A 13,673-nucleotide genomic window follows, 5' to 3' on the forward strand; every position below is an offset into this window, starting at 1 on the left:
GTCAAGACAAAATCCCTACATTATTTCCTTTATTCCTCTTTTAATAAACCCCCTTCGTTTTGGACACATAATTTTGGTTAAATTTGAAAGAAAAAAAAAATGTGTTGAAAAATAGTTTTTGTGTTATAAAACTATAAAAGAAGAAGAATAATATTGTAGAGAAAAGTAGGAAGAGAGAATTCTTATTGATTTTGGGATGAATTACAATAGAATAGAACCCTCTATTTATAGGGAGAGAGTGACTTAGCCACCAAATAATAAACCCTAGAATCTCTCTAAATATAGACATTCACTATAAATAAAATTCTATTTATAGCACTCCAATTTGAATGGCTATTCAACAAATAATGTGCCTCGTTAAAACCTTAACTAAAATAAAACTCAGTGGGAAAAAAATTGGGGTTTTGACATAGTTACCCACAAAAACGAAACTATTTACCCTTGTCTACCCATTTGTTTTCCTACCCATAAATTAATTATATTTCCTACCCATAGTAGGTTCGGTGGGGAATTTTTTCTTTATTCTCCAATTCTTTTTTATTTCTATGCTTATTTTCTTTTCTCCTTTTTCTTGTTTCTCGTTTTCTTCTTATTTTTTTCTTTTTTCCTTTTCTAATTTCATTTAACTTCTTTTTTTTATATTCTTTTTCTCTTCATAATCTAATTTCATTTACTGTTTTCACTATTTTTTATTTTTCTTTTTTTAATATTATTACTAATGAAAAATTAAATTGTGTACCAGTTAAATGTAGCTCATACAACCAAAAAAATATTAACTAACATATGATACTAGTATAGTATATATATAGCTATACCAACAGGGTATACAATTGTACGCAATGAGTTAAAAAAAAATTAATTCAATTATTAAACTAAAATAATATCAGCTGTCAATAAAAAAATTTAAAAAATTCTAAAAGGATCTAATTGTAAGAGTATACCGTTACATCATATAGCATACTATAATTTATTTTTTTGGCATTTTCAATTTGCTCCTCACGCTGGGTAAAAGCTTAAACAAATTAAAAAGGAAAAGGCAAGTGAATTTTCGGGTAATATGTATACTACTATAGTATATTGAATACTATTACAGCATGTTGTTACAGTATCTTGCATATTATTACAGTATACCATAACAATATATTGTATACTATAATAGTATACTGTTGCAGTATAACTATTTACTCCTATAGTATATTAGTATACTGTAGCGGTATACTGTTTTGTAAACTATAATAGTGTACTGTTGCAGTATAGCTATATACTCCTACAGCATATTGTATACTGTAGCGGCATACTGTAACTGTGTTCTTCGATTTTCAACTGAAAATTTCGATCTCAATCACCTCAAATCAGGTCCAAGTGCTATCAAATTTTAGTATGAACTTCCAGAAGGTACTGTAAGCAATATTTAATAGCACTCACTTTGAATCAAACAAGAAATCTTCAAAAATAAAATTGAGCTTCAAGCCCAACAATGGTGGATATTCAATCTTGGGAGTGAACTTTTCTCTTCTGAAATCAATCTTCTCGATTTGCCATATTCCTGAATGGAATTGATGTGTTGTTGTGTCTGTTTGTATGTTTCTTCAAAATCTTTTTTCACTTTTTCTACTTCCTCCACCACCTCGTCCAATTGGGAGTTTTGCAGATATATGGAAGTGAAACTAGCAGGTAAATAGTTTGGGGAGTATGGGTAGGAGTAGTAAATAGTTTGGATCTGGGCATTAAAGGGTAAATAGTTCGGAATTAATGGGTATAAAGTGAGATTTTCTCAAAAAAATTCTAGAGAAGGAAAAAGAGTACAGATATCTAACAATACGTCTTTTGGTTGCCTCGTTAAAAACCTTAACTAAAAGAAAACCCAATGGGCCAAAACCTTGTAAGGGAAAAAGAGTACAACGCGTATTAACTCCCCCTGATGAGAGCATCAATTCACATCCTTAAGCATTTGCATTCTAATCTTGTGCACCATCTTCAAAAGATCTTTGCTAGAGATTTGATGAACAAATCAGCCATATTAACTTGAACGAATTTGTTTCACCTTGACATCATCATTCTTGATAGAGATGAATTGTCTTCCTATGATCTTGTTGGAATCGTCAGTTCAATATCTTCACATAGAGCTGAAAACTCTTGCTATCATATTATCATGTATATAGTTATAGCAAGATACATGTGCACAAATTGCATTGAGGATGTAGTACTTCATGACCATGAATTCTATATGCTTTAAGCAATTTAAATCCTTCGTGGATTGTCATATAAGTTAAGTCATATAAGCCATATAATAGATTTTAGATGCATATCAAGTTTTCATGTCATGCTAGACATATAAGATATCGAAAACTGATTGCACATACCATTGACTTTACACTTTCAAGTGTTTGAACTGCGGGTCCAAAACAACATGTCTTTCATATGAAACCAATTCTACTTGAATTGTTTCTCTAGACTTAAGATCCTCATATATATTTAGCGATATTATCGATGTTGTCGATAAATATTTTATATCGGTTCCAACCTCCTTATTTTTTATAAATACATAACATAGAGATCTCTTCATTTATATTTTCAGGTACCTGAATCTCTCTTGAGATTTTATGAAGTGTTATGTCATGTGATCTTCTAGATCACTTGCCTCCTTTATTATGATCATTTAGATCATTTGCTCATCTTCTTTATCAAGAAGTTTATTTGAAACCAATTTGTCTATACGCTTTAAGCGTACCATAGACTTTGTCCTTCCAAGACTTAATAGGAGCATTTGCAATGAGAATATAGTTACTTTCTTTGGGCCAGCAAATGCGTCTGGCATGCTTTGCAATATATTACAAATGAATTATCCTTTTATGTACTTCAAGTTCATATTATCTTATTTGAGGATCTAAATGTATAAATGATAATTCATTCCGCGTAACTTTTTCTCAACTGTTTATCATATCTCCCCCTCATGTTAGAAAAACTAACTTGTTTCCTCAACTTTGAGAACCCAGCTTTGTGCGATATGGTGTAAATCAAAATATACACCGCACATCAATAATAATAAGATGGAATTATTTGGTTCCTACCCTGAACCACTTGTGAGGGGAGAAAATAATATACTTTCGCGTATAACGTATATCAAATTGATATAGATAACTTTGTTCTCATAAGCAATTGTTTAGCTATTAAGTAGAGGCACTTAATAAATTATTTTGCTAAACCAACTATGATGTAAACCAACTTATCAAGATGAACTTCTTGAATAAAAAATCTGAAAATTATGCTCGAAATTAAATTATTGAGCAAGTTACCTCGCAAACACCATGTTGCGGGTTAATAATAATCGCACATGTAACCATCTCATAGACGCATCTTATGTGGTGTACATGGCAGGTGAATGGGCCCATATTCACCTTTGATATTTCCAGCATTCATGGGATTCAATTCCAGTTTTAGTTGGTATATTAATTAATGAGAACATGCAACATAAGAGAATTCGTAAAGAACTTTCTAGTTCTTTAATATTTACCCATGTGAATTCTCTTTTATTTTTGCACATCATACTTGAATTGATATGGGTAAATCAATTATGCCAACTGAATAAATTATCAATATTGATAAACTTCAGATTTACGACGTGTACAATTATCAATAAACTCCAAGTTTATTATGATATGGGTTTTTATATCAATAAACTTCTCTTTATTGTGGATTCTTTTGTTTGTGTAGTACAAACTGGAGAATAAATCGAGTAACTTTTCACATACATATTACCCCACTACAAGTTGTAGTAATAAAAGATATTAAATCTTTCCTTTATTTATAGTCTCAATATAACCAACCGCTTTCGCGACTACTTTAGAAACTAAATAAGTTTCTTTGAGACTTACTACGATACAATAAATTGACATGATAATCAATTGTATTCCTCCAAAATAGTAATAATTGGCTCTTCCAAAGCTCTCAATTAATTTTGTACTATCACATATTCATCAACATCCATATGGTCATATATCTATTTCAAGGAGAAAGTTATACCATTATGGCTATGGTCAAAATTATATGCAAGATATGTTTCTTGCATTATTGTTGTCCTTTAATAATCACATTACCAAAATATTTTGGCGTACAATAGGTACGTGACCAATGATCATTCATGCCATAATAAGACACAGTTTTTTTATATCATCTCAAACCTCCTTTTGAGGCGAGCGTGGTATATTCACTACCACTAGCACATTCATATTCTTCCAAGAATGAATATGTATTCATAAATCAGATGTTGTCACATTCACATCATGAATGGACCATAATCATCTATATGTGCTTTATAAAATCTCATGTCAAATCGATGACAAATATTACTTTCACAAAGTAAAGGATTATTTTGAGAATCCTTATTATTCTCATTACCACGATGTGACGATTATAATTTCGTCTATTACCACGTCCACATCCATTGATACCTTTATGGTAATAATTTTGTCTTATTTCAGACTTATCACATATTGCTAACACATTCTCTTAAGGGAATGAGAATAAAGCAAATTCAATAGGACAGGTTTCTACTTTTTGTGCTCACGATCATACATGACTTTGATCATGGCAAGACATAGAAATTTTACCACTTCATGTGATTATAATTTCTTACAAACTCTATTAGAGTTATAATTAAAATTTATTGTTTTTGCTTGTATTTAAAATCAAATTATAGAATAAAAGAAAAAAATACGATAAAATACTTACCCTAAATCCAGAATTAAATCATGAAGGAAGTTCATGGAACAATTAACAATCATTATTCTCAATCCCAAAGCTTCTACTCAATTGGTTAGAGTCTCGTGCTGATAACGTGTTATAAAACAATAAAAGAAGAATAATAGTATTGCAGAGAAAAGTAGGGAGAGAAAATTCTTATTGATTTTGGGATGAATTACAATGGAATAGAACCCTCTATTTATAGGGAGAGAGTGACTTAGCCACCAAGTAATAAACTCTAGAATCTCTCTTAATATAGACATTCACTATAAATAAAATTCTATTTATAACATTTTGAAAGTTATAGTGTTGTTTAGATATGTATTTTATTTGAAAAAAATTTAAATTTTTGTGAATGAAAGTAAAATTTTCACCCAAAAAACTAAACAGATTTTTGGAAATTGGAAAAAAAAATCAATTTTTTCAAAATTGATTATATTTTATGAACAACTAATATTTTCAAAAAAAAAAAATAGTCAAAAAACTATAGTCAAACTCGAGCTTAATCTTTTTATCATTTAAGTAAAGAAATGCCTTGAGTTAGAAGTAAAAGGAGGGGCTCCATTTGTTCCGAGAATTTAACTCATAGCACTGTTTTAAATAATTGTTTGCATATAATATGTCTTATCTTATAAGTTATTGAACGTGCGGACTATTAATTTATTTTAGTAAAAAAATTAAGTACAGTTATCTTTTATATAATCTATAAAGACTCTGTACGGTTAGGAATAGAAGTGAAACTCTAACCTAAATTCAAAGACGTAAAGATATATGACTTAAGTTAACTAAAAAAGATACAATAAGAAGAGAAATGACGGCGAAAGTGTAAGACTCGCAACTCGGCTTAGTTCGGCGGATGATTGGCACATAGAGGATTTTGGAAAAATTAACAAAAAAGTACAGATTTTAATTCTCCAATAGAAACATAATTTTTTCTTTGTAATTTCGAGTTTGTTCAGTTTTTTTAATGATTAATAAAGAAAGGTTATAAAGAAAAAGGTAATAGGCAAAATGGAAGAATAATGTTAGGAATTTATGCAAAAATAGTAAACGTGTATATGAAATTCCTAGCAATAGATCTCAGGTGCACAAAGACCCAAATCTAAACAACACTCAGAGTTTGCTGCAATGTACTCCTCTAATACTAATAGGGTTGGGCAATCTTGAGAAGTGATTTGAGTTATAATTAACTAAACTGCGGCTAGTCAATGTAATAGGGGGAGCAATCCTGACTAAGCTGACTCGGCTATAACTGAAAACTTGGTCGATTTCAAATTTTCAATAAATAAGCTACGATTTGCAGCAATCTAAGTAATAAGATGGAGCAATCTCCACAAAAGGTGGTAGTGAAATCACAGAGTTATAATTTCTTTAATATAGTCATGTGATTGAGCAATTAGCAACCCAATATTGGACATATGATTCTAATCGCATACAACTGAATTATCCCTTTTGACCTCTATGCCTTATAGTGGGTGAAAGCTGTATTGGCCTATCAAAGTCCCATCATTTTTGCTTGCCAAGAATTGGTGTGAAAGGCTTTATTTTTTAAGTGAAAAAAACAAGACTGCTGAGCTGTCTGGCTTCTAGTTAGGTTTTGAATGGTAAATAGGAATTTATCAGTGTTTGCTTCCCAAGATTACACTTAACCCCCCATCCATTTATCATCATTTCTTTTGACATCACCCATCCCCTTAATTCTGTTCATTTAATAAGGTCTTTTTTCACAATAGATCAGCAAAATAAAACATATTAGATCTTTGTAAGATCATTTTTGTAATCAAATTGCAATTGGTCATAGGAGATTATGTTCTCGTTTCAGTTGACTGATTCTCCCTCATTTCTGAAGAGGGGTCCAACACCCACATGAAAACCATGTGTTTTTCCCTTCCTGCAGATCCACTTCTCTAGTCTCAATCACTTATTATCCTGTTTGGTCAAGTTTCTCCAAATTAAATGGCCAAGCTTTTGGAAGAAAAAAAATATTTTTGAGTACAATCAATTTTAAAGAAGCAGAAAAAAATTCAAATTAATTAGCCAAACACAAACTGCTTCTTACCAAAAGTACTTTTGAGAAAAAGACTCACTTCTCAAAATAAGTTGATTTTTGACACAGGCTATTAGACTACTATGCAACAAGAAATGGATGGCGGAAATTGAAGCTAGATATCTTTAAACCTTACAATATTAACCAACTCGTTATCCAGTCCAATTCACTGCAAGGCCTTACTCTACTGATTATTAAAGGCAGGGAGAGCTCGTAGGTTTGCATCTATTTCCAAAATTGCAACTCCAAAAAGTAATACTGCTTGGATTAAATAGGCATTAGTTTAGAACATAAATCTCTTTGCTTTGATTGCATACTAACTATTGAATTACCACAGAAAATATCACCACATTTTGCAAAATCTGCACTAAAATCCAAATATCAAGATATACAACCTTTCATTAATCTCCAGGATAAACTTGTAAAAGCGTCAGGGCAGCCATAATGCCGAAACTAGTGACTATATATTCCTATTGGCTTACAAAATATCAAACTGCAGACATAGCCAGGTTCTATAGCAAAATCAGCGAGAGCTATGTAGAAGCTCTTTGCGCTTCAATCAAATTTGTTATACGATACCTCTGTTCCCAAACCACTTCCTTTTCACTGTGCTCATTAAGGTCAAGTATAGGGTACTTCCACATCAATGAGGTCCCATCTATCTTCATCGGACTTATACCCCTCATCTTTCAAAGTTTCTTGTGTATCCCATGGGAAAGCTTTCGGTTGAGGCCTTCTGCAAATATGGAGGAAAAGCTTGGTTAGTTATCATTAGCAATTGTTAATCCAGTGCATGCGATAAGAGTTAACAATGCTTAAACTAAGCTATTAAAATTGAAGGCAAAACTGAGCAAGCACAAGCACGAGAACTCAAGACGTCAAGATCTGACAAATCTGATAATGAATTAAAATGTAGGTTTCTATTCCCAGGAGGTTCCAAACTCTTGCTCATCACCTCCCTCCGATCGGTCTGTCTCGCGGTCCATCTTTTACTTCCCAAGATTAAGATGACAAAAGGTAACCTCTCTTTTGCTGACCTCAAATTCAGCAAAACTATCCATCATTTCAGGTACTAGAGCTAAATATATCAGTAGTGATAGAAAGGGAGTCAACAGAGCCACGAGCCTAAACTTAATCAAGAACCAGAGAACCATGTGATCAACAGCTGAAAGTAAGGAAAACAGAATCAAATAAGGCCAGATAGAATTCAGCACCAAAGTCAATGAACAACAGCAAATGCAATTCAATTATATCCTCAATTAAGCACCATCAGATTAAAGTGTGCATCATCATTTCGGGAGTTTTCACAGGGCTCCGTTCATCATCCTCATTTCACTCCTGATGTCAATGGCAATGTCAAATCCAATAGAAGAGAACTGAAAGACAATCTCCAGAGACGGAAATTACAGAGTCAAATGGCACCTCATGGATTTCAAAAGAGTTCCAGAATTCAGTAAATGTTGGCTTGTCATAAGCATCCAAAATAAACTGAAGAACTCAAATCACTCATTGTTGAGAAATGGCTAGGGATAAGAAGAGGTCAGGCATTGCAAAGAGTTATCATCTCAATGCATTTATATTAACAAATTAATGGATTCAAATGTAAATCCTAGGAAAAGATAACACCCAAATGCTTCTTCTTTAAAAGATTCCAGCTTCACCCTATCTATCTGGAAAAATCAACAATGGAAAGGCATCTTATTTTATATCTAAAGGACCTATGACTGTTGTTAACTGCTAACACCCGACCCAAACTTTCAGAAGAGCAACAGAGAGCGAACAGGAAAAGCAAGCATCCACCAGTTGATTTGTTCTTACAGTCTGATAATACCAGAAATTACTTACACTCGGGCTCAGCTAGTTGCAGTCAGGACCTTTTCAGCATGCTGCATTTAGCAGAAACTAGGCACGACCATAACTGAACTGTGAGAACTTTCAGAGAAGGGCATGTCCAATATGTTCTCACCAAAGGATTAAAAGAAGCTACGAGACCAAGACGGATTGATTTGGAATGGAAGAAAAATGTAGGAGATATTGGTAATTGGCTCCATATCTTCTAGATGTAAGGAAACAAATATTGAATTAATATTAGCAGATATCATTAAAGAAAAATCTGAAATCGAGGTGGTTTTAACTGATAATATAACTTTTTAGCGTCAAATTAATTACGCAGAACTAAATTCAGCATTAGGCATGTGCTCATAAATGTGAATGACCTACTTTGCATCACGCAACAAGAGAAGAAAAACTGCTTATGCAAGCCAGATACGTTATCTCTTGAAGGAGTTTATTTCACTTTTGTTTTAGACCTCCATAATATCTTGGTTAGGCAATCAAACCCCTCAAACTTTTGCACCAAGGCAAGCATTTTCCCCATTTCCTTTCCACTGTCTTCTCTATTTTTTAAGATGGGAACTCCACTTAGGTGAGTTATGCTAAGTTTAATCAGTCCCAAACACGGATAAAGAAGGATGGTTGGGTAGATTGCGTTAGGTTGATGGCTATAGTATAAATGGTACAAGGGTTGCTATAGGTTGATGGTCAGTATAGAACGACAGTCTAACTTTGATGAGTGAATTTCTTAATACTGAAGAGTAAAATCGATGCACGTGATCATATAACCGATCCCAACTAATTCACGATTGCTGCAAATCTGATTGATTAGTTTTTTATCTCTAAGATGGACTAAAGAGAAAGCTCTATTTAGAATAATAGAAGTGGAACCAAAGTATAGAATGTTCAGTTTCCAGAACATGAACACTATTTGGGACAGTTAAAAGAAGGATGTGCAGAAATTGATTTGGGACAACGACAAATGTTTAGTTTTTTTTTCTAATTCTAAAAGGATTATGAAAATGTCAATTGTCAGGGAGAATAGTGGTAGACTACCCACTTTTCTACAGAATTAACGGCTATATCATGCAAAAGCATAATCTCAACATTGCCACAAAATTAGTTTGAAGGGGCAAAGCCTCAACTGGCCAAATTTTAAGGGGCTCAGCTACAATATCTGATGCTTCTCTGTTCTAACCTCAAAATGCATTTAGCTCCCATTAAAGTGCTTTATACTTTTGCTGTGATACATGGGACTCCACCACGAAGAAATTGACTAACTCAGGCAACTTTAGAACTTCAACAAAGAGACCAAACAGAACAGAGCCATCGAAAAATGAAGAGTGGATATATAGATAATCAAATGTTTGTTGTGGAATACGTATATTTATCTATTTATTTACTGCAACACATAACAAATTTCATACCATTCTTTCTGAACAGCATAAAATTGAATAGATAAAAGATTAACACCCAACGAAGATTTAAAGAACAACGATAATTAAAATGCAACAATCGAGGCAAACCTTTTGCGGTTACGTTTAGCAGCTTCACGAGATTTCCTTTTCTTCTTTTCCTGAGTAGATTCAAAGAATCTTCGGCGCTTACTCTCTTGGATAACTCCAGCCCTGAGAACTTCTCTACGAAAGCGGCCGATGAGCTTCTCTTCGGGCTCGTTCTCCCCAGCTATAACCTGAACATTATACGCTGATTTAAAGAAGAGAATATTGGAAAATGAAAGTGAAGGGAACAGACGGTCGGAAGAAGACTGACGATCTTTGTCTAGTTTTAGTATTGGGGTTATAGGGGTTGTAGGTGACGATATGGTCGAGAGAGATGGAAGATTGGAAGGGACGACAGGACCAGTAGTGAGTTGCGCAGGTTTGGGAAGAGAGTTTGTAATACAATGTTGGTTGTCCGGAGAAGAAAGCGAAGGGTTGAAGGAAGATGGTGACAGAAAAAGCGCCATTGATTTGTGGGTTTAAAGCTTAAGCTATAGGGTTTTACATTGCCATTGAATATTTGATCAAACCCTCCCGATTAAAACACAAAGTACGCCTGTAGTTTCAATTTTCAAGCAAATGATGAAACGACCTATTAAGTTTCAATAATTGTCTTCTCAGATTAAAATTTTGTTAGGACAATAAAAGAGAAAATTAATTAATAATAAGTTATTATAAACTACTAACCAATTGTTACAAGGATAATAGTCATTGTATGCACCAATTAAGTAGTAGAATAGTACGGTTTCATTTTGGCCTTTAGCTAATTGTCATGTATTATGTGTAGAACCACTCGAAGCTAGTAAGTTAACAGCACTAATTACTATACTTGATAGATTAATAGTGAGAAAAAGAACTATATAGTAAAATGGGTGTTTTATCCAACTTATTTCATGTGAGTAATATTTAATCAAAGCATATAATTTAAAAGATAAATTTGACATATGTATTGTATTACAACCGTAATAATTGAATATAATATTAAAAGTATAACTAAAAAGTTATTAACAAATAAATAAATTTGTGTTATGAACAATAAAAGAAAAGAAGAATATTGCAGAGAAAAGTAGGGAGAGAGAATTCTTATTGATTTTTGGGATGAATTACAATGGAATAGAACCCTCTATTTATAGGAGAAGTTGACTTAGCCACCAAGTAATAAACCCTAGGATCTCTCTAAATATGGACATTCACCATAAATAGAATTCTATTTATAACACTCCCGCTGAATGTCTATTCAACAGATAATATGCCTCGTTAAAACCTTAACTAAAAGAAAACCCAATGGGAAAAAAAATTCTAGAAAAGGAAAAAGAGTACACATGTTTAGAAATGCGCCTATTGGTTGCCTCGTTAAAAATCTTGCAAGGAAAACCCAGTGGGACAAAACCTTGTAAGGGAAAAAGAGTGCAACGCGCATTGACTCCCCCTGATGAGGGCATCAATTCACATCCTTGAGCCTTCGCATCCCGATCTTGTATACTAGCTTCTTGAAGGTTGACGTTGGTAGAGATTTTGTGAACAAATCAGCCATATTATCACTTGAACGAATCTGTTGCACATTGATATCACCATTCTTTTGAAGATCATGTGTGAAAAATAACTTTGGTGAAATATGCTTTTTCCTATCTCCTTTTATGAATCCTCCATTCAATTGAGCTATGCATGCTGCATTATCTTCATACAAAATCGTGGGTAGTTTGTCACATTTCACACCACATTTGTCTCGAATAAGATGTATTATAGACCTCAACCACACACATTCTCGACTTGCTTCATGAATAGCAATTATCTCAGCATGATTAGATGAAGTAGCCACAATTGATTGCTTAGTCGATCGCCAAGATATGGCAGTGCCTCTACAGGTAAACACATAACCTGTTTGAGATCGAGCCTTGTGTGGATCGGATAAATACCCAGCATCGGCATAACCAACAAGACCAGGACTGCAATTATTGCCATAAAATAAGCCCATATCGGTAGTCCCTTTTAGATACCGCAATATGTGTTTGATTCCATTCCAATGTCTCCTTGTAGGAGCAGAGCTATATCTTGCTAAGACATTAACTGAAAAAGTTATGTCGGGCCTTGTTGTATTAGCAAGATACATTAGTGCACCAATTGCACTAAGATATGGTACTTCAGGACCAAGTAGCTCTTCATTCTCTTCTTGAGGTCGGAATGGATCCTTATTCACATCAAGTGATCGAACAACCATCAGAGTACTTAATGGATGTGCTCCATCCATGTAAAGCCGTTTCAATACCTTTTCTATGTAGGTAGATTGATGAACAAAAATTCCGTTTGCCAAATGTTCAATTTGCAAACCAAGACATAATTTTGTCTTTCCGGGATCTTTCATCTCGAATTCGTTCTTTAAATAATCAATTGCCTTTTGGAGTTCTATAGGAGTTCCAATAAGGTTTATGTCATCAACATATACGGCAAGTACAACAAATTCCGATGTCGTTTTCTTCATAAAAACACATGGGAAAATGGCATCATTTATATAGCCTTCCTTTAATAAATACTCACTAAGACGATTATACCACATTCGTCCTGATTGCTTTAGACCGTACAAAGATCTTTGCAATTTGATTGAAAACATTTTCCGGGACTTTGAATTATTTGCTTTAGGCATTTTGAATCCCTCGGGAATTCTCATGTATATCTCATTATCAAGTGAGCCATAAAGGTAGGCGGTAACCACATCCATTAAATGCATGTCAAGCTTTTCATTGACAGCAAAACTAATGAGATAACGGAACGTTATAGCATCCATAACGGGTGAATATGTCTCTTCATAATCGACACCAGGCCTTTGTGAAAATCCTTGTGCAACAAGGCGTGCCTTACATCTTTGTACCTCATTTTTCTCATTTCTCTTGCGTACAAAGACCCATTTATAGCCAACAGGCTTAACACCATTAGGTGTTTGGACTACAGGCCCAAACACTTCATGTTTTGCAAGTGAATTCAACTCTGATTGGATTGCTTCTTGCCATTTTGGCCAATCAAGTCTTTGTCGACATTCTCCAATAGATTGAGGTTCAAGATCCTCACTTTCTTGCATAATACTAGATGCAACATTATATGCAAAGACATAATCCACCACTATATCCACTCGATTCAAATTTGTCTCAATATCGATTGGATTTATTGATAGTTCCTTATTTTCTTGAGTCTCAGGCTCAGTGGATTCCTTATGAATCTTAGAATTTATTAAATCGTGGATTTCTTCATGAGATTCTTTCGTAGTGTCATTTTGATCATTTGTTTTCCTTTTTCTAGGATTTCGATCTTTGGAACCTAATGGTCTGCCATGTTTTAGGCGTGCTTTTGACTCATTAGCTATGACACTAGAAGATTGTCCAATAGGGACATCAATACGGATTGGAACATTCTCTGTAGGGATATGTGATTTTGTTATCCTTTTCAAATCCGTAAATGCGTCTGGCATTTGATTTGCTATTCTCTGCAAATGGATAATCTTTTGCACCTCTTTTTCACAAATAGAGGCACGTGGATCAAGATGAGATAATGATGGA

The 13,673-nt window shown here is 33.6% G+C and overlaps 1 protein-coding gene across 1 annotated transcript; it reads right to left on the reverse strand.

Annotated features, from left to right (window-relative positions):
- Positions 1–7,165: 7,165 nt before the first annotated feature.
- LOC109243948 lies at positions 7,166–10,700 on the reverse strand. The gene is made up of 2 exons (XM_019410965.1): positions 10,150–10,700; positions 7,166–7,526 (listed from the first exon to the last, which is right to left on the reverse strand). Exons 1-2 carry the CDS (start codon positions 10,590–10,592, stop codon positions 7,412–7,414), a joined length of 558 nt encoding a protein of 185 aa, XP_019266510.1. The 5' UTR covers positions 10,593–10,700; the 3' UTR covers positions 7,166–7,411.
- Between the last annotated feature and the right edge of the window lie 2,973 nt (positions 10,701–13,673).

The sequence above is a fragment of the Nicotiana attenuata genome, unplaced genomic scaffold (genome assembly GCF_001879085.1).
Source record: "Nicotiana attenuata strain UT unplaced genomic scaffold, NIATTr2, whole genome shotgun sequence".
In the NCBI taxonomy this organism is placed as follows: domain Eukaryota; kingdom Viridiplantae; phylum Streptophyta; class Magnoliopsida; order Solanales; family Solanaceae; genus Nicotiana; species Nicotiana attenuata.